At 41.1% G+C, this 20,019-nt stretch overlaps 1 protein-coding gene across 9 annotated transcripts in view; it reads right to left on the reverse strand.

The window, feature by feature from the left end:
• Window positions 1–746: 746 nt before the first annotated feature.
• The window catches only part of SREK1 (splicing regulatory glutamic acid and lysine rich protein 1), a 69,587-nt gene continuing 50,314 nt past the window's right edge, over window positions 747–20,019 (reverse strand). For 6 of the 9 annotated variants that reach the window (XM_075932373.2, XM_075932378.2, XM_006119166.5 and 3 more), the window contains 5 exons: window positions 18,289–18,408; window positions 14,360–14,920; window positions 8,652–8,747; window positions 5,412–5,556; window positions 747–3,071 (listed from right to left, as the gene is read on the reverse strand). In XM_075932373.2, coding sequence (XP_075788488.1) covers window positions 2,919–3,071; window positions 5,412–5,556; window positions 8,652–8,747; window positions 14,360–14,920; window positions 18,289–18,408 — 1,075 coding nt within the window. In that variant the 3' untranslated portion in view covers window positions 747–2,918. Of the gene's footprint in view, window positions 3,072–5,411; window positions 5,557–8,651; window positions 8,748–10,249; window positions 10,404–14,359; window positions 14,921–18,288; window positions 18,409–20,019 lie in introns of those variants that run through there. The other 3 variants (XM_075932374.2, XM_075932375.2, XR_012904881.2) reach the window with 3 other exon arrangements.

The raw sequence follows: 20,019 nt of genomic DNA on the forward strand, positions 1-20,019 counted from the left end.
CACATTTTTTAAAACCCGGAGACCCCGGCATTATTTGTTCATTTTCTTTCCCACCCCCAGCAGTCTGAAGGCTGGTGAAACAGAGAAGAAAAAAGGTGTTCTGTTTTTGTTTGTTTGTTTTTTTAAACTGTAACTGAAAACTAGAACTCTTACGTAGAGTTGATAGTTGTTGTTAATGTTATTACTAACAAACTAACTAATTATATCTATCTATCTGACTAGATGAAGTTGAAGAGAGAGGGAGAGCTCCGTCTATGACCGAGGGTGGTTGAGAGAAGGCAAAGGGCATGAGACACTGACTGTGCATGAGCAGTCCAGCTAATTATGGCTATTGAAAGTCTCCTATCTGTGGCGCCGGGACAGCCCGACAACTATAGTGGAGCACCAATGGGAACACTACTCAAAAAACTACCGTACTTTCTAGGAAAAATCCTGCAGTACAAGAGAATATGCTAAATTATGGAACAATATATGATCCAACTAGCTAGTAAAACTGCTAGTCTGCTGTTGCAATTTTCAACTTTTTGAAAGTATTGTTCTTAGACAACCATAGCTAATATTATATGAATTTCTACCATATCAATGAGCTGTGCAATTTTTAGAATACTACCCCCCCCCCAAAAAAAACCAAACAAAACAAACCTCAACCAATAGGAATCAAAATAATTGTTGCTACTTGAAACATAAAGCCATGTGTGAAAACCATTTTGATGTTTTTCAAAGGGAAGATGATAGCCTATGAAAGCTAATTTTTATATATTTATATTTATATATTTAATTATTGGCATGCACTTTCCAAATCAAAACAATTCCCTGAGAACAAGTACATAAGTAATCAACTAAGAATGATCTTTTCAAAATGTATATTAAGCAAAAACTTCCCTCTAAAATACTTAATTTTATTAGTGAAATGGTACCAAAGATAACAAGTATACAAACAATCTTTGCTCTATGCTACTTACACATAAATAAGACAGCTGCAAGACATGATCCTTCACAGTCTTTCTATAAGCATACAGATTTGTCATTCTTTTATTGGAATAAGCTGTTCACCAGCCAACTGCATGTGGCTAAACATCACAAAAATGACTATCTATACTTTACATGGTAAAGCATTTTCTATAGTTTTAATGGTACACATTGGCAAGAAACTTCAAATCCTAACAAAAATAAAGAGCGATTAAGCAGCTGCACAATCAAACTGGGTTTCATTACCTTAAGTGGGCAACTTTTCATTCCCCATAAAAGACTTAGGCTTCTGTATGTATTAACTTTATAAAGGAAAATCAAATTGAAAGCAACTAATAACTACTCAGCTTTTTTAACTGATAGAAATAACTCTTCCCATGAGGTAAGGCAATTAAGTATTTTGATTGTATTAAGTTGTATTAAAAATAAGTCTACTTGATTTTAGTATTCAACAAGTTTTAAAGGTACGACTTTTACGAAATCTTATGAGATTATTTCAGAGAGCACAAGTCACATTTTTACTTGAAAAAATGCTTGCAGTGTATCATTCTCTCAAATTACATGCTTTCTCCTCCAAAGAATGGATCCAAGAATGACATGGAATCTCTACCATATAACTCTACTGTAAATTCAACTACTATTCTTTTCAAACAAACTTTGCATACAGTTTTTTTCACATCACACAACCAACATTAGAGTAGATTATTGAGAGGTAATGATTAAGGCCATCCAATGTACAGAAAAAGTTGGAAAAGAGCTCCCTTTGATTTTTCTGAAATTAGAACCTGCTCTCTCTGTATTCATCTACCATACTTCAAAGTATAATGGTCCCCAAACTTCACTTTTGCATTAATTTATAAATCTCTTCTTCAAAATTGAGCTTCAATCTTGTACCAAGAGAACCAAGTGCAGCTTTTCTAACAAACTACTCATTCTTTTCTACTGGTGTGCTCTTGGGTAGAACAGCCATTGAAATTATGTAAAATGTAATTGAAAATTAATAGCACACACAAAGTTCCAGAAAATATACTACATTTTAAGAAGGCACTAAAGCTAAAGCTTGTGCTCCCATATACTATTTTGAAAACAGGGGTATTTTCGTAATGGCACCTGTACCATATGCAGCTAATGGTAACTAATACCTCTGCAATATGGCTCAAAACAAAGTCCTGCTACACTATACACATGTGCTCACTTTTAAGGACTGGAGAGAGGGAAGAAACCCAGTAAGCTAAACTATTATCTACAGTATGGTGGTTGTTCCTTCTATAAATAGAACTGTAGCATGCATTATTCAATTACTATTAAAAGAAATATTCATTTTAGGGACATTAATAAGAAAATGACCTTAAATGAGAAAAAATGAATCCAAGCAGTGAACAAATGAAAACATACTAGTCAGCGGGCATTTAACGCAATAATGGCAAAACTGAGTGGTAAAGTAAACCCCTTATTTCCCATAGCTGTCATTTACAAGGGAAAGTTAATATTTCTGCACCATTTCCAAGCACGTTATCAAAACAGTACACATTGAAATTAAAAAAGAAAAACACAAGGAAAAACAATACAAAATTCATTAACTAGTAATATTTTAACAACTTCCAATGCATACCTTCAGCTTATACAGGTCTACAGCTTTCAATATCCACTTATTTGGAACAGTTCTTGGCAAAAGTTAACATAAATCATGTTACAAGTAAGTACTGCCATCATGGAAATGCATGGATTCTCACAGATGAATAGTTCTGATGGCATCTGCCTTTATAACGGGATATATTACTAGTCTGTGTTCTTTCTTGCTTTCCAACAAGAAGACAACAAAGCTATCACAAGAATTGGAAGTACATATCAACATGTTCAGTAGATTGCTTTGATGTTTTCTTCCTCTTTCAGGGAAATAAAAAGCTTTGGATTCACTCCACAGTTGAGTCAGAGGTCCATTCACTACTTTATACTTCTTCCATTTTAACTGAGAGGTTTTCTTCGTTTGGTTGACAGTTCCCATTCTGTTGTAGTTTGACTTCATCTGTCCTTAGTGTATCTTTGTTGTCTGCTGCCTTAATAATTTCAGAATTTGGATCCTCTTTAGTGTGATCTTTGTCCTACCAAGAACGTTGAAAGGTTATTATAAAATATAACTTATTAGGCCAATATTTCCAAGAGTAATTGGTGATTTTGGGTGTTTCCATTTCTGGATGCTTAATGTAATATAGCTTAAAGATGCCCAATTTAAGAGGGTGGGTGTTTAACAGCCCTGAAAATCTGGACCATTTAAGGAATCTGAAATTGGCACCCAGAAAAATACCTGTAATTCTGAAAATCTTTGCCTTAAAGCAGGGGTTCCTAAACTTTTTGACGTGGTGACCAGTAAATCCAGTCACGAGCTTTTGGAGGACCGGTAACATTTATTTTCATATCTGCATATTCATTAAGCAAATGATGAATATTCAAATAAGTTGTTTCTGGTCCTCCCAAAGCCCCTAGTGCCAGCTTTAGCAAAGCTTTTGATACAGTCACCCACAATATTCTTGCCGCAAGTTAAGGGAATAGGGATTTGATAAATGGACTATGAAGATGGATAGAAAGCTGGCTAGACCAGGGTTTCCCAAACATTTTACTTTAGTTGGAACCCGTTTTTTTCAGTACTTTTTTTGCAGCCCAAAAATATAAACGCATATTAAAAAAAAAAAAGAATTAAAAATGAATAAGTTTTCAGTGTTTCACCCAGCTGCATCCTCTGCCTAGCCTGGGCCAGGGCTTCAGAGACTCAGTGCCGCACGGGCACTCCAAAGGGCGGGAGCAGGAGAAGATTGGGGGTAGGGTATCTGGCAAGGAGGGGTAGAGTTGGCAGGTGTCCGGTTTTGTACTGGACCGTCCGGTATTTTCTAATTAGGTGTATCAGTCCGTAGCTGCGAACTGCCTGGCTGGTAGATGTGCTCAAGTTGCATGAGGGTACCAGCCAGGCAGTTCGCAACTACTTAAGGGAGGGTATTGGGGGGAGGGGAGTAGGAGGGGGCAAAATGGAATCCCTGGGGCCTGACTCAATCATGTGCTCGGGTCTGCATTTGCCCAGGTCAGTCCCGCTTCCCGCCGGTTGATTTGCTACTCCCACTTTTCCTCCTGATCTCCCCCATCCAGCCCCGCTTCCGGTGGCTGGTTCCGGCATCATCCACCCCCCCCCGCACTTCTGCCAGCCGGCCCCCCCCCCACAGCCGGCCGATTCTCCCCTGCTTCTCCTCTCAATCTCCCCTGGCCAGCCCTGCTGCCCCCATCCAGCCCTGCTTCCAGAGGCTGGTTCTACTGTCTTCCTCCTCCCGATCTCACCCAGCCAGCCCTGCTCTGACGGTCAGCCGCCTGGCCCCTCTGCCCTATCTCCGCCGGACAGCCCCGCTGTCTCCAACCCTGCTTCCTGGCGGCCGGTTCCCCCCCCCCAACCCACACACTTCCTCCCAGCCCCCCCGCCCTGCACCCCCTTCCAGCAGCCATGCTGAGGCCCAGTATTTTTTTCCCCGCGGCCCAGTAGCGGGCCACGACCCATAGTTTGGGAAATGCTACCTTCAAGAACTATATTTTGGTATACATAATTATTTAAAAGCAAACTAAAACAAAACAACAATGCTAGGAAGATATCACTAACAACTCCATAGTTAAGACTTTGCAGAGTTTGCCACTTGTACCAGGATTCAAATCTCTCTAGCTCTAATAGTAAAATATTTTACCAAAATCTCTGTTCAGATGTCCACTACATTTTTATGATAGTTCTACAGACTTCAATAATTGTTTTATCCAAGAACAATTAAAAGTCAGTTTTTAAACTGGACACTGGCTGTCTTACTTTTTCACTTCTACAGTTAAATAGACACAATTACAACTCTCTCAAGGACAGGCTACCTTTTGAAATGTTAAAATTAGAATATCATAAGGTAATCTTAGAATGAAGACTTGATTTTCGCTAATAATGTCCATAAACACTGTTCTGTGACTTAAATACTGAGTCTGCTCCTCCAGCTTTGTTTCTTGTAGAGTTCTCTAGCCAGACTTTGACCCGGAGAACTAGGGAGGCAGCATTATGGAAAGGAAGTACAAGGTAGATATATAGTTCAGCAACTGAACTGCCTTTTTTCGTTGGCTACACAATGTGCCTGATGGCTGCTCACAGAGACAGACAGCTTACCTATCAGCCACCCTACATTTCTTTAATCTGTCCCACTCATTTCTTCCTGACTTACCCACTTGAAGACCTGGGAAGGTTCAACCAGTGAGATCTAGTCTAATGGACCCGCCCAAGTAATTTGTAATTGGAGCATTTAGCTCTTGCTGGAAGGAAGTCTACTTAGTGTTCAAAAAGGCAAAGAATGAATACAGAAAGGACAGATTTTTACCAAGAATCAAACCCTCATGCTCAGTCACTTTCCTGTTCATCAATGTTCATAGGAGCTTACCTTCAGTGTAGTAGTGGTTTTGTCAGACTTCTCCTTTCCATCCTTTTCTTTGCTACTCTTTTTCTTAGATGTGGATTGCTCGCTGTCTCTCTTTTCATTATTTGCATCCCTTTCTTTCTCTCTCTTTTTGTCCTTCTTATTTCTGCTTAAGAAAGTTTTAGACATTCAGTAATTGAGTAAATCAACTGAATACTAAAGAGTTACCTTTAGAAAACTAACTCTTAGGACCCTTCATTTTTCAGTACTGAATTGTAATACTGATGTGTTTCAGCGGGTAGCTCTTATGTAAGAGACTGTGTAATTCAACAGCTTCTTGCTTTAAAAAGGTATATCTTTTGAATCGTTCAGGTAGAAGGCATCTAAAAGACTGTAGAGCTGGCAGAGTTTATTAAAAGAAAAATCTCTTACTGTCAAGTAATAGTGACTAGAAGTATATATGACTTGCAAATTATGCTAAAAAGAATCTGAAGTCCACATATACCATATATGCAAACATGCAAAAATGATTAAGTACAGTATTGCATACTGTATCCATGTTTAAAAAGAGTAATTTATCTCTACTTCCAAAGTCACTCTCATTGATCTGGAAATAATTAGTTACTAAGGGTATGTTTACACTACAGTGCTATTTCGAATTAACTTAATTCGAAATAGTTAATTCGAATTCAGCTAATTCGAAATACTGCATCTATACACAAAAACTATTTCAAAATAGCGTTTTGCTATTTTGAAATAGCATGTCCACACTGAGTGGACCCTGAACCAAAGTTAAGGCTGGCCGGAACCAGTGCCACCAGGGCATCAGGTTAGGACTTAGTGTGTGGAGCTGCTGCCTGAAGCTAACAGAGCTCCCTGCTTAAAGGGACCCTACTCCCACCCTGGACTGACAGTTCTCAAGGTTTCCCCACTTGCTTGTCTACCTCGATGAGGGACAGCAAAGCAGTCCTGTCTTGCAGTGCCCGAGTGCCCACACTCGGGACACTATAGCACTCGGCCACATGGAGCCAGAGCTGCCCCTGGGCACACCGGTGCATCTCGTGGGGTCGCTGCCACCAGCCTGGCTGCACTTGCTGCAGGCTGCCATCCGGGAGGTCCACCAGGGGGCTGTCAGGATCCAGGGGGCCCTGCGGGAGAGCGTCCACCCTGAGGAGTCCTCAGAGCCTCCCCACTGGGGGCTCATGCCCCAGTCCTCCCTCACGTCCTTCCACTTACCCCTCCCTAGCCCCCCTTCCTGATGTCAAATAAAAGACACGTATTTTCAAAAATAGAAACTGGGTTTATTGAACAAAACTGGGGAAAAGGGGGGAATGAACCTCTGGGGAGTCTGGGAAAAGGAGGTAGGAGAGGGGAATAGAGAGGGTGGGAGAGGAGAGAGGGAAACCTGGGAGAAGGGAGCTGGAAGGGGAAAGCAAGGGGAAGAAGGGGGAGGGGAAGCTCAGGGCTCAGGATTGGGGGTCTCGCCAGACCAACTTGACTTTCATGCAAACCTGCTCCTGGGTTCGCATGTGGCCTTTGGTGGCCAGGCTGGCAGCTATCCTGCCATAGACGGCCGCATTCCTCTGTCTAGTGCGGAGATCATGGATGTCGGGGGCATCCCCCCCAAACTTGAATAAGGTCCATAACTCCACCCTGGACCAGGAAGGCGACCGCCTTCTCCAGCCCATCAGGCTCCTTGGAGCTGGCAGATTGATCCTGGGGAGCGGTGGAGGGCTGGCTGCCAGTGGCTTGCTGGCTCATGTTTTGGGACCACTGGGTCAGGGGCCCCGGTGGCCACTGCTGGCTCTGGGCTGGCAGGCTTGGAGCTGGCACAGGCACTGTGACATGGGTCTACCCCTTTAATGGCTCCGGGGCTGGCGGAGAGGAGAGTAAATTTTCCTGGTAAGGGCTCCCTGGGAAGGGCTGGAGGCCCCCTATTTCGAATTAAGTGTCTACACAACACTTAATTCGAAATAGCTATTTCAAATTTGGTGTTACTCCTCGTAGAATGAGGTTTACCAAATTCTAAATAAGGGCTCCACTATTTTGAATTTATTTCGAAATAGCTGTTTGCCTGTGTAGACGCTATTAAAGTTAATTCGAAATAACTGCTGTTATTTCTAATTAACTTTGTAGTGTAGACATACCCTTATACATTTCAGACTTTTCATCATTTGCTCTTTGTTTAATATCTATCAGAATTTATGAACAACTGACTGAAGCAGTTCAATGGTTTGCAGATCAGTAACTGCAATTTGATTCCCTTAGGCTACGTCTACACTGGCCCCTTTTCCGAAAGGGGCATGTTAATTTCAGAGATCGTAATAGGGAAATCCGCGGGGGATTTAAATATCCCCCGCGGCATTTAAATAAAAATGTCAGCCGCTTTTTTCCGGCTTTTAGAAAAGTAGGAATAAGATCCTCCGGAAAAGGGCGCTTTTTCCGGAGGATCGGGGCCAGTGTAGACGCTCTTTTCCGGCTTTTCTAAAAGCCGGAAAAAAGCGGCGGACATTTTTATTTAAATGCCGCGGGGGATATTTAAATCCCCCGCGGATTTCCCTATTACGATCTCTGAAATTAACATGCCCCTTTCGGAAAAGGGGCCAGTGTAGACGAGCCCGTTATGTCCAATTAGATCTACAATTACTATCAAAACATTACGCTGCACACAATATTCCTGTGGGACTGTCTAAAAGAATGGGCAAAAAGAGAGAAGAAATTAAATTTTGTAAAAATGCAAAACACAGTCAATTTTCTTACTCAAAAGAGCTGAAGAATTTAATTTTCAAAAATCTACAATTAAGGACAATTGTACAGAGCAGTATCTTAGATTGGATTTTTTTTTGCACACTCATCTACCAAGCCTAAATCATAAATCTATGCAAGATTTAACTGATACTTGAATCCCTGACCAAATGAAATTATCTGAAGAGAGAGAAATGAAATAAAAGAGAGTCAGGCATGGGTGATAACCTAACGAGAACAGTGTTTTCAAACTAGTTATTTCCATGTTATCTATTTAGGATTCTGTTTTGGAGAAAGAGGGCTGATCCTGTCATTTATATACAATGCACAAAGAAAGCTTTTTACATACACTGGAAAGAAAAAACTGCCCAGAAGGAGTCTAAATCTCCTCAACAAATTTTTTGCATGACATTGACATTGATACTGGGAAGCAGATAAAATTTCAGTACAGGAAAAAGATCATAAAAGACTGTCCTTTTCAGCTCCACATTTTAGTTCTAATATGTAAATAAATCCCACCTCCTCGGTGACGGAGACCGAGAGGACTTTCTCTTTGATGTTTTGGATGTTTTTGGAGATTTAGAAGGACTTCTACTCTTCCTCCTACGCCTTTCTCTATAAGACCAAAAAGTTCAAAATTAGGCAATGAAGCTACACAATATATCAGACAATGGTGTAAGAAAACAGATGGTACTTAATGTTGTTCTCTGGCATGACAGCTGGTTGGCACTGTTGATGTCCTGCAATGTACTGGCAACTACTAAGTATATGCTTCATTGACTACACATGAATTACCCAAGTCAAGAAATATAAGGCTTTTTTTTACGTGAGAATTTTGTGGGACCCAGTCATGGCGAAGGGAAGTAGCAGGAGATTATGCTTTTTCAGATTTCTGCTAGAACACATTTCTGGAAGGGAATAAATTTAGAGTGTTTGGGCCAAGAATGTAGTTATATTGGGTGATAATGGGAATCTGATAAAATTACACTTACTATTAGCTACTGTCAGTCATTACAGTAAAGCCCAGGATGACACCCTCATGGTACTAGAACAGTAGTTCTCAAAAACGATAGCAACCAAAGTACCCCATTTTGATTTAAAAGTTTTTGGGGACCCCTTGCCCTGCCCCTTTATCAAGGCCCCTCCTCCCGCTCACTCCATCTCCCCTCCCTCTGTCATTTGCTCCCTCACACCCTCAGTTTCTTTCACTGGGCTCCAGCAAGGGGTAGGGTGGGAGAGGGAAGTGACAGCTCCAGCTGGGGTTATGGGCTCTAGATAGGGCCAGAAATGAGGGGTTTGGGATGTACGGGATGTAGGCTCCAGGAAGAAGTTTGAATGTGGGAGGGAACTCTGGGCTGGGGCAGAGGGTTATGGTGAGGGGTGTGTGAAGGCTCCAGCTATGGGTGTGGGATCTGGGATGGAGCTGGGAATGAGAGCTTTGCAGTGCAGGAGGTGGCTCTGGGCTGAGCCAAGGATGTGGGGCTGAAGGATCCAGCTGGGGGTGTAGACTCCGGAATGAGGTGTTCAGGGTCCAAGAGGGGGCTGGGTGTTCAAGGCTGGAGGGTGCAGGCTTGGGTGTGGGGATGGGGATGAGGGGCTTGGAATACAGGATGGAGTTTGGGACACCAGTGACGCTTATCTCCAGAGAAGTGGCTGCCAGGTTCACGTGGCCCCAAGTGCATGAGCAGCCAGTTAGGTGTCACGTGCTGCCCTCCTGCCTGCAAGCTCTGTCCCTACAACTCCCTTTGATCACAGTTCCTGGACAATGGGAACTGCAGAGCTGCAACCCAAATGGAACCAAGGCAGGTAAGCCTGCCATAGGCCTGGGCCATGGGTCCCAAGAGGCACTGAAAGGGAGGAAGCGAGGGAATTAATTGGAAGAGCCCACCCACAGATCCCAGTTTGAGAAATGCCGTACTAGAAGCTATTAATCTCAGTAGGGCCAGGATCACCGGATCCCTCCTTGGAAGAGTTTACAATATAAGAGATGTTCCTCCTTGAACACAAGAGCCAAGAATTATTATTACTATTTAACATAAATCTTTACATTATCAGTTGACTTGAGGAGTAAGGAAAGAAACTATTTATTACACTACCTTAGAATTACAAATGCATACATTTTGAAAGGATGGGTGGGAGGGAAAGCTTTTCAATGGTCTTGTCTTGAGCTTGGAGACCTAAATTTCCTCTACAGGAGCTAATGACACCACATTTATGTTGCAAGGAGGTGCATCCCTCACAGTGATCTGGAAAATAGGCTGGTCCTCTGGCCTGGATTAAAGAAAGCACGTAGGTTTATGCTCACATTTTAAGCGTGTGAGTAGTCTGGCTTCAGTAGGACTAATACTGTATATTTAAACTTGATCATGAGCTGAAGTGCTTTGCTGGAGGAGAGCCATGTCCTCACAGCATCAGTCCCAGAAGTGTTTCTTGTAAATCATGACAGGAAACATTTTAATATGGATTAAAACATTTCTATTACTATTACAACTCAAAGGATGGCATGCAATCATTAACAAACAATGTTGTGTTAATAAAATAAATAAAATAAAATAATATGGAAGTTGTATGGGAAGGTTGAAGCCCAACAAAATCCAAACATACACAGGAAATTCTTTTATAATTTTTAATATTTTATTAAATAGGAATTTGATTGGGTATTTTGCTAGTCATTGAGGTTGTTGTTCTAGGATTTGATCAGGTGTATCAATGAATACTCATAACTCTCACTGGCTAGAAATACAGTGATCTAGTCATTAAGATAAAGCAAGAATTATGCAGATTTTAAAATAGTATGTATACCCTAAGTTTAACATAAAACCATCAAAATGGAAGCCCCCTTTCTGTCTTTCAGAACAGGAAACTGCATCATGGTTTATTTCAGAAATTTGACCAAGGACAAAAGGAGTTCAGGACAGCTGGGTGTTTCTCAAAGAGACAACAGTAAAGGCACAACAGAAAACTATCCTGATATAATTATTTTGATCTTTCCTTTGTAAGAGGCCAATATGGCTCCAGCAGGTGATCTTTAAATTACCTGAAAATCAATAAGTAAGCCTACAACAGAGAATACAGGACAAAGTGCTAAGAAAGAGTACAAAAGAATATCATAAGAATGTAGGAGAAATACCAGTAAAGCTAAAACACAAAATACATTATAATAGCAAGGGGCATAAGAGATCCTATAAATATACTAAGAGAGACAAAAGAAAGTGTAGGTCTACTACTTAAGGATGGAGAGCCAAAAATGGATGATGTCCACAAGGCAATATGTTTAATGCATAGTTTGCTTTAGTCTTCACTAAAAAGGTTAATCGTGACAAGATTCTTAAACACAATTAATATGAACAAGGGAGAAAGAACCCAAGCAGAAGTTATATATTAAATAATGTTTAGATAAATTAGATGTATTCAATTGGGCAGGATATGATGAAATTTGCTCTATTGTATTCTAATGAACTAGCAGTCTCATAACCTGAGACTAATGGAGGTAAGGTCCCAGAGGGCTGGAAAAGGGCAAACATAGCATCTATGTTTAAAAAGAGAAACAAACAGGACCTGTGGAATTATAGTCCAGTCAGGCTTCTATATCTGGAAAGATGCTGGAATAAACCATTAAACAATTTGTAAGTAATTAGGGGATAATACAGTGATAAGGAGTAGCCAACATTAATTTGTCAAGAACAAATCACACCAAATTAATGCAATTAATTTAATCCAGAGGGATACTGATCTGTTGGATAGAGGGGAAGCTGTATATGTGATAAATCTTTATTTTAGTAATTTTTTGACATAGTCCTGCATAACAGTCTCACAGGCCAACTATGGTAATGCAGTCTAGATCCGTGGTTCCGAACTTTTTTGATACCGGGAACTGGCAAACCCATTCACAAACTTTTGGCAGACTGGTAACATTTTATTTGCATGTTCACTGTGTAAATGATGAATATACCAATATGCAAATAAAATGTTACCGATCTGCCAAAAGCCCAGCCTCCAGAGCCAGCCCTAACCCCCTAGAACCACGCACCGCTGACCCCAGAGTACCCTACACCCAAGCCCCCCCCCCGTACCAGCCTCTTGTTTCCAGAGCCCCACTGCACCCAATGCCTCCAAAGCCACTCCCAGTGTCAGCCCCCACTATTGTCCGTTCCAAGAGCCCTAGTGTCAGTCCTGTCTCCCATAACCCCTCTACTGGTAATTCAGCCTCCGGAGCCCACCCAGCACTAGCCCCACCCCTGTAGCTCCCAGTGACTGCCCTGCCTCCCTCACGTAGCCCTGCTGCCCGGGTCGCGGCAGCTCTCGGGGCTGAGGCTGGGATAGACCGCCCAGCACTGCCCCTTCTTCCCAGGGCTGTTGGGAGAGGCGCGTCCTGCTCCACCTCCCAGTCAACCAGCACCAGGCGGGGGGGGGGGTCTCCTCCGGCCATAGAAGAGTGCTTCCCTGTGCTGGGCAAGGGCTGTGCAGTATGGTGTTTCCTCCTGGTCGCAGAAGAGCTTTTCCCTCTGTGGCAGGAGGGCCATGTGGGGCACTCCTGCCATGCAGGGAAGCACTCTTCTGTGGCTGAAAGGAGACCCCACCTCTGCCCAGTGCTGGTTGACTGAGAGGTGGGGCAGGACATGCCTCTTCCAACAGCCGCAGCAAGAGTGGTGTACCCCAGATCTGGATTCCAGAGCTGCCACTGCCTGGTGGCTGGGAACCACTGGTCTAGATGAAATTACTATAAGGTAAATTCATAATTGGTATGAAAGACCATATGCAGGAAAGTTATATGCTGTTAAACTAGATGGTCTATCCTAGATCTAGTACTACTCAATATTTTCATTAGTGACTTAGATAATGGAATGGACAGTATACATATAAAATATGTGGATGACATTAAGCAGGGAAGGGTTGCAAGCATTCTGGAGAACAGGAGTGATGATTTTAGATCAGTTTTCCAATTTAGCAAGATGAAGCTAAAAAAAGACAAGTGCAAAGTACAACACTTAAGGAGGAAAAAATCAAGTGCACAAATAGAAACGGGAATAACTGGCTAGGCAGTGGTACTACAGAAAAGAATCTGGAGGTTAATGTGCATTACAAATTGAATGAGCCATAAAAAGATTAATATTCTGGGGAGTATTGACAGGAATGTTATACATAGCACACAAGATAAGACTGTTACCAGCTCCGGCACCCTTTGGAGGGGTGCATATAGACACTGATATAAGAAGTGCTGCCAGCTCCACACTCCCTCAGTTCCTTCTTGCCAGAACTCAGACAGAGAGGAAGGAGGATAGTTCATGAGCAACATCTCAAAGAACAACAGTTACAAAACAATTCTTCAAGTGCTTGCTCGTGTCCATTCCATTGTAGGTGACTTCCCTATCCCAAGGCTGAGACCCATGTGGGACTAAGCATTTCTAACTGAATGCTAAGAGAACCATACAATAAATTCACTACTAAAAACAGTACAGATAAGAAAGCTTGCCAAAGCAGAGACATTCCAGCACAGCAGGAATTGCAAGGGGGGGGGGGGGGGAGAGAGAGAAGATGGCAGCATCCTTTATAGCAGTGGTCTCCAACCTTTTTATACCCAAGATCACTTAGAGATGGTGTTGGGAGGAACCAGCTTTTAAGCTGGCTGCCCCCCAGCACCAACTGACAGAGAGGACACTAGAGGGGGAGTGACTAGTCAATTAGTCACTTATATCCCTACTTATAGCCAAAGTTTTCTGAATAAGTCCACTGTACAATATAAGTGCATCCCAAGAGTGTGGCTTGAAGCAGGCAACACCTCAAAAAAGAGCTCTTGTTCTGAGAGAGGATACTGCATAATTATCTGAAGAACCAGAGTTAGAGACTATAACTGATATGAACTTTTGTCAATCCTTTCTATGTTAATTTCGCATAGAACAGAAAAAAAAACCAGTCTTCCTGCTCAGTATTCAAATCATAAAGCTAAATACAATAAATGCTGCTTGCCCTGGAATTTCAATAAAATATGTAATAATTTCTGAATAGAAACAAGAGTAGGACAGCTTCAATCTTCAAGGTTTCCTCCCCAGAATAAATTGAGAGAGAAGAGTGTCACAAAAAATTCAAGTGTCAAAAATTAAATTCTATCTTAATAATAAATGACATTGCAATACTGATCATGGTATTAAGGATTTAGCAGGTTATGTGTTATCTTTCACTGTACTGACAGGTTAAGATAGCATAGCAAAATTATTGACCAGTCTAACCTGCTGGAACTTCGAGATCTTCTGAGAGAACTGTAACTTCTGGGAGGTGTTCTGGATCTCTTCTCTTTTTTCTTTTTATCATCACTCTCTTTGGACCTCTCTTTTTCTCTTTCCCGTTCCTTGTCTTTGTCTCCTTCCTTGTCTTTGTCCTTCTCCTTGTCACTCTCCTTCTTTTCTCTGTCTTTCTCCCTGTCCTTCTCCTTAACCTTCTCCTTGTCCCCGTCTTTCTCCCGATCCTTTTCCTTGTCCCTTTCTCCCTCCAACTCTGTATCCTTCTTGTCACGGACTACCTCCTTCTCTTTGTCCTTTTCCCGATCCTTGACTCTCTCCCGGTCCTTGTTCCTCTCCTTTTCTTTGTCTCGGTCCTTGTCCCGGTCTTTTTCTTTGTCTCTGTCCCTATCCTTGTCTCTGTTTCTCTCTTTGTCTTTGTCCCTCTCCCTCTCCTTTTCTTTGTCTTTATTTCTCTCCTTTTCCTTCTCCCTGTCCCTATCCCTGTCCTTCTCTTTGACCTTTTCTTTTTCCTTGGTCTTTTCTTTGTTTTCTTTGTCTTTTTTCTTGTCCCTAAAAAAAGAAACATTTAACTGTCAATGAAATGACCATAACAAAAAGCTGAATTCACTTCTTTACCCTTCTAATAAATGCTCAATAAAACTTGTAACTCTCCTTCACAAATCACCACAACTATGCAAAATGTAAATTTCCCACACACCTCATTCCTAACAATCTAGCTCTTTTTGCCCCTGCAGCAGCTGAAGGAAGAGGTGAAAGAAAGAAAGAAAATCAATTAATCTTCAAATAGATGACATTATACCATAGGAACAGACTATGGATAAGTGCAGTCTATAACCTATGGACATTTAAAGGAACCCAACTGTGGGCAATTAGATTTTTTTAAACTTGGCTTTTAAATATATGTTTTCTTGTAACAGGGAATCCATCATCATAAAATGAACATTATCTTATTTTCAGAGAGGCAATTCATCAGTCTGGTTTAAGCTATAAGGAGTTTGCAAGCTACCCAAAACGGGAGAAAGAAAACAGAAACATACGGATCATGGAAGGATGGCACACTGTAGAGCCTCATGACTAAATGCTATCTCCTGAGGAAGATGGAATATCCACATGGCAATATTTTGTGAGAGTGGACAGATGCCCAAAGTGCTACTTTGCACATTTCTTCATAATAAACTATTTCAGTGTACATGAGGAGTAGATATAGATGTTGTAGAATGACCTCTTATAAAAGATTGAAGGATTTTACCCCTTTTGTGTAAGATATTTATTACTTGTAGCCACCACCAGATGGTTACTTTGGAGTTATAAGGCCATTTTTGCCAGAATGGTCTTTTTCCAGAATGAGTTTACTCTGTCCAATTAATATTTAATGGTTTGATAGACTTTAGGTGATGTCATTTAGCTTCCCTAGAATGAAAAGAATTGGGACAGATCCAAGACAGAAAAGAAACTGAGGAAGCACTCACTGGTTCCAAGGCCTGCTCTTTTAGGTCAATTAAAAAAAATTCAGCTTCCCCCAGCCACACAAGCTTTGATTGGAGAATGACATTTTGCTACTCCCTTGGTGAACCTGAAAATATGAACATCTGAATACAAGCTCTCTTTTCAGAGCTGAGAAGGAGATGACTCATAATGCAGTCATATGAACATGTAAGAGGCTGAGGTTTAGACCTTTACTTAATCTATCACTTTTAACAGTTAATGAATTAGGGATGTAAGCAACTAATCAACTAGTCGACTATCCAATAAGCAAAAGCTTTATAGTTGACACACTAGTCGACTAGTCACTTGCACTCCCATGCTGCCTCTATCAGAAAGAGGCAGCAAGTGGGGGAGGGAGAGGTGCTGGGGGGAGCCAGCTAAAAAGCCAGTTCCCTCCAGCTCCGTGCGGATGGGCAGGGATGCAGTAGCGGCATTCCAACTTTTAAATGTACACGAGTCCCTCCTGGAACTCTTTGTACATTTTAAAGGCAGAACGCCACACTAGTCCTTACTGACTAATCAAGTAGTCGATGAGAATCCCATCAACTATTCACTTAGTTAATTAATCAAAATTTAACATCCCTATACTGAATATGAGCCAACGCTATGTTCAACACATCAATTTTTGAAGACAAATCAGGCCAGGTCTACTCTAAGGGATAAGTCTGAATTAAGATACGCTACTCCAGCTACAATAATTGTGTGGCTTTGTACCTTGATTTGAACTTTTGTGCTGTCCCCACCGAGTGGAGGTCAACAGGAGAAATATTCCCATCAACTTCCCTTACTCCTCATGAGGAAGAGGAGTATCGGTGTAGATGCAGATGCTGCAGATGCTGTCAGCATACGATTTAACTGAGTTAGTGGGTCCTTACTAGACTTGCTAAATTGAAATCCAGAAGATCGACCTCCAGAACATCGATCCGTGGGTAAGTATAGAGGGACCTAAGTCATAGTACTAGGCCTGATGCATAAAATTCCTCCTGGACTGGAGGAATACGCCCAGTATTTGCTTGGAGTAACAAGTTCCCACAGATTCATCCTCTCAAGTTCTACAATAGCAGTTAAAACTTGTCCAGGTTGACTACAAAATGGTTTCTAAAACAGGCTACCAAGAGGGGACTTACTCTAAACGGCTCACAGGTGTGGGTAGGGCTCCCTTCAGACAAACTCCAGCCATATGCCCCATAATGCCTACCTTTCTCCATCAGAACCAGTGTTTGGTCAAAGCTTTTTCCACACAAGCCTTCAGATGATCAAGACCCAGTAACCAAACAGTCTAGTGGGAACATCATTTAAGGGGAGCCTGTGAAGACTGCTCCCACCAATGAGACATACGATCTAGAGGGGCTGAACCGATAAGGAGCATGTCACAACAAAACTTGTGGCCAGAAGGAGCTAGTCATCAATAGATCAGGCCCAACCTGATCTAGTAAGGTGACATGCTAGAGGAGTCTGTGTCATGGGGAGAGAAGAAGAGGTCAAATTACATACAAATCAGAAGCTCCCCTAAATGCACAAGGTAGAGTATACAGGAGAGCTTCTTCCAGATGGAGGCAGAACACAAAAGACAATTTTGGCGCCAAAACTTCTTCCAGTAAGCTGCCTTCATGAGCACCTGTGGATATGGATATTCCATAGCACAACCAAGAGTGATGGATTGCCTGTGTATGAGAAATATTCTATTATTCAAAAGATGAAGAATTAGCCTGATGGAATCTTATAGTTGGCCAAACCAGACAGTCAAGAGGAATAAAAATTAACAAGTGGATTTGGATTAGGCCGGCAGCAAGTTAACACTTTGCAGTACAAAGATGTATAGTTTGCTTATAGGAGGGAAAGCAACCAACCTGAAATAACTAGAAAAAAAGACAGCGCTAAACACGCCCCCTCCTTACACAGGATGTCATGTTATGAATATATGCTGATTTGCATCCAAATATAATCCTAATTTAAGATGGTACAACAGTAATAGTTTGCATCTACTTACACATTGGCTGAATTTGTCATGTAGAGTAAAATTTTCAAACATGGTTGACTAAAGTTTGGCATTTAACTAAAAATTTCCTTACTTCAATGATGCTCAATTGTAGTGACCATTGACTTCAGTAGAAGTTGAGGTAGCTCAGTATCTAAGTTTTAGGGACCTCAGTTTGAAAATTTTAAACATAGTATCTATTTTGTGTTGTTTTCTTCTTGAGGAAATAAACATTTCAAAGACCATACAAGCATCACATATCTACAGCCCTGAAATTGATAGTCAGAAAATTATTAAATAGAAATATCAAAAAATAAATTCAAGACAGAATAGTTTAGAGATTAGCTTAGCAAATTCATTTTTCACTTGCAGTCTACATTTTATAAAGCTTTCCCAAAAGCTATGAACTAGATAATAAAAACTGTAACATCAACTGTTAGCAAAGAAAGCTCACCGGGAACGAGAACGACTTTTTGACTTTCGCCTTTCCTTTGACTTGGAACGTTTTCTGGGAGGACTTTTGGATCTACGCCTATCCTTCTGACTAGAGAGTGATCTATTGTGTGATCTACTCCTGCAGCAACAATATCAGAGAATAAATACATTTAACTTTGAGACTTTAGGAAAGAAACTGAAAAATACATAAATCATGGAAATTAAATACACAATATTTTATCTAATTATTATACTAGTCCACAGTAAACATTTTCACAGTTCTCCACATTTAAAATTTGATCAGACTCTCCCACCTCTTTCAAAATATACCATTAAAAAAAATCTTCCTGCAAAGTCATATCAAAGAATAACATATAGAGTCGTCAGTAAAACAGTTATGAATCAAACAACTTAGCCTCTTTGAACATACTGCGAAATACGAAACCATGAAGTTATTATACCAATGAGGTGTGAACGAATACAAAATTAAATCTGCACTAATCAGTTCATGTTATTGGCATGCAATACAGAACTATGGTTGCTCAGTTAATGTATTTATTTACTCCTGTGGTAAAAATGCGATTGTGCTATTTGAATTTTATTGTAAGTATCCTTTTATAATAATCTAATTTTACCATATATTACTGTTAATTCTATACTTTTTTATTTACACAATCTGGCTCAGTTGCAATGTTATAGGAGCCAAGATTTTGGATCATCCTCATCCTGTGTTTTAATTATTAAATGTAACATTGTATTAATGTTTTCTCTTGCATTTCTTTTCTCTCTCTTTTTTAAGGATGGTGCTAGTTGATTGAAAGATCAGAGACTATAATTGTATATTGAAATGAACATAGCTTTAAATGTGCTATTTGAGGTTCATATACGCATAGTTCTACCTGTGTTTATTTACCTTATCTACCTTATCAGAAAGGCAAAAGCGCAATTGGAATTGCGACTGGCAAAGGATGTGAAGGATAACAAGAAAGATTTCTACAGGCATGTTAGCAAGAAGAAGGTGATCAGAGAGGGTGTGGGACCCCTACTGGATGAAGGAGGTAACCTAGTGACAGATGTTGTGGGGAAAGCTGAAGTACTCAATGCTTTCTTTGCCTCTATATTCACCGACAAGGTCAGCTCCCAGACTAATGCGCTAAGTGACGCAAGATGGGATGAAGATAGACAGCCCTTGGTGGGTAAAGAACAGGTTAGGAATGATTTAGAAAAGCTAAGCGTACATAAATCCATGGGTCTGGACTTAATGCATCCGAGGGTACTGAGGGAGTTGGCAAATATCATTGAGGAGGCTTTGCCCATTACCTTTGAAAAGCCATGGAGATTGGGAGAGATCCCGGATGACTGGAAAAAGGCAAATGTAGTGCCCATCTTTAAGAAAGGGAAGAAGGATGATCCAGGGAACTATAGGCCAGTCAATCTTACCTCAGCAGTCCCTGGAAAAATCAAGGAAGGGATCCTTAAGGAATCCATTTTGAGGCACTTAGAAGAGGGGAAAGTGATCAGGAATAGTCAGCATGGATTCACAAAGGGCAAGTCGTGCCTGACCAATCTGATTAGCTTCTATGATGAGGTAACTGGCTCTGTAGACACTGGAAAGGTCAGTGGAAGTGATATACCTCAACTTTAGCAAGGCTTTTGATATGGTCTCCCACAATATTCTTGCCAGCAAGTTAAGGGAATGTGGATTGGATAAATGGACAGTAAGATGGATAGAAAGCTGTCTAGAAGGCCA

This window comes from Pelodiscus sinensis, chromosome 6 (genome assembly GCF_052426305.1).
Source record: "Pelodiscus sinensis isolate ZL-2025 chromosome 6, ASM5242630v1, whole genome shotgun sequence".
Taxonomy (NCBI): Eukaryota; Metazoa; Chordata; order Testudines; family Trionychidae; genus Pelodiscus; species Pelodiscus sinensis.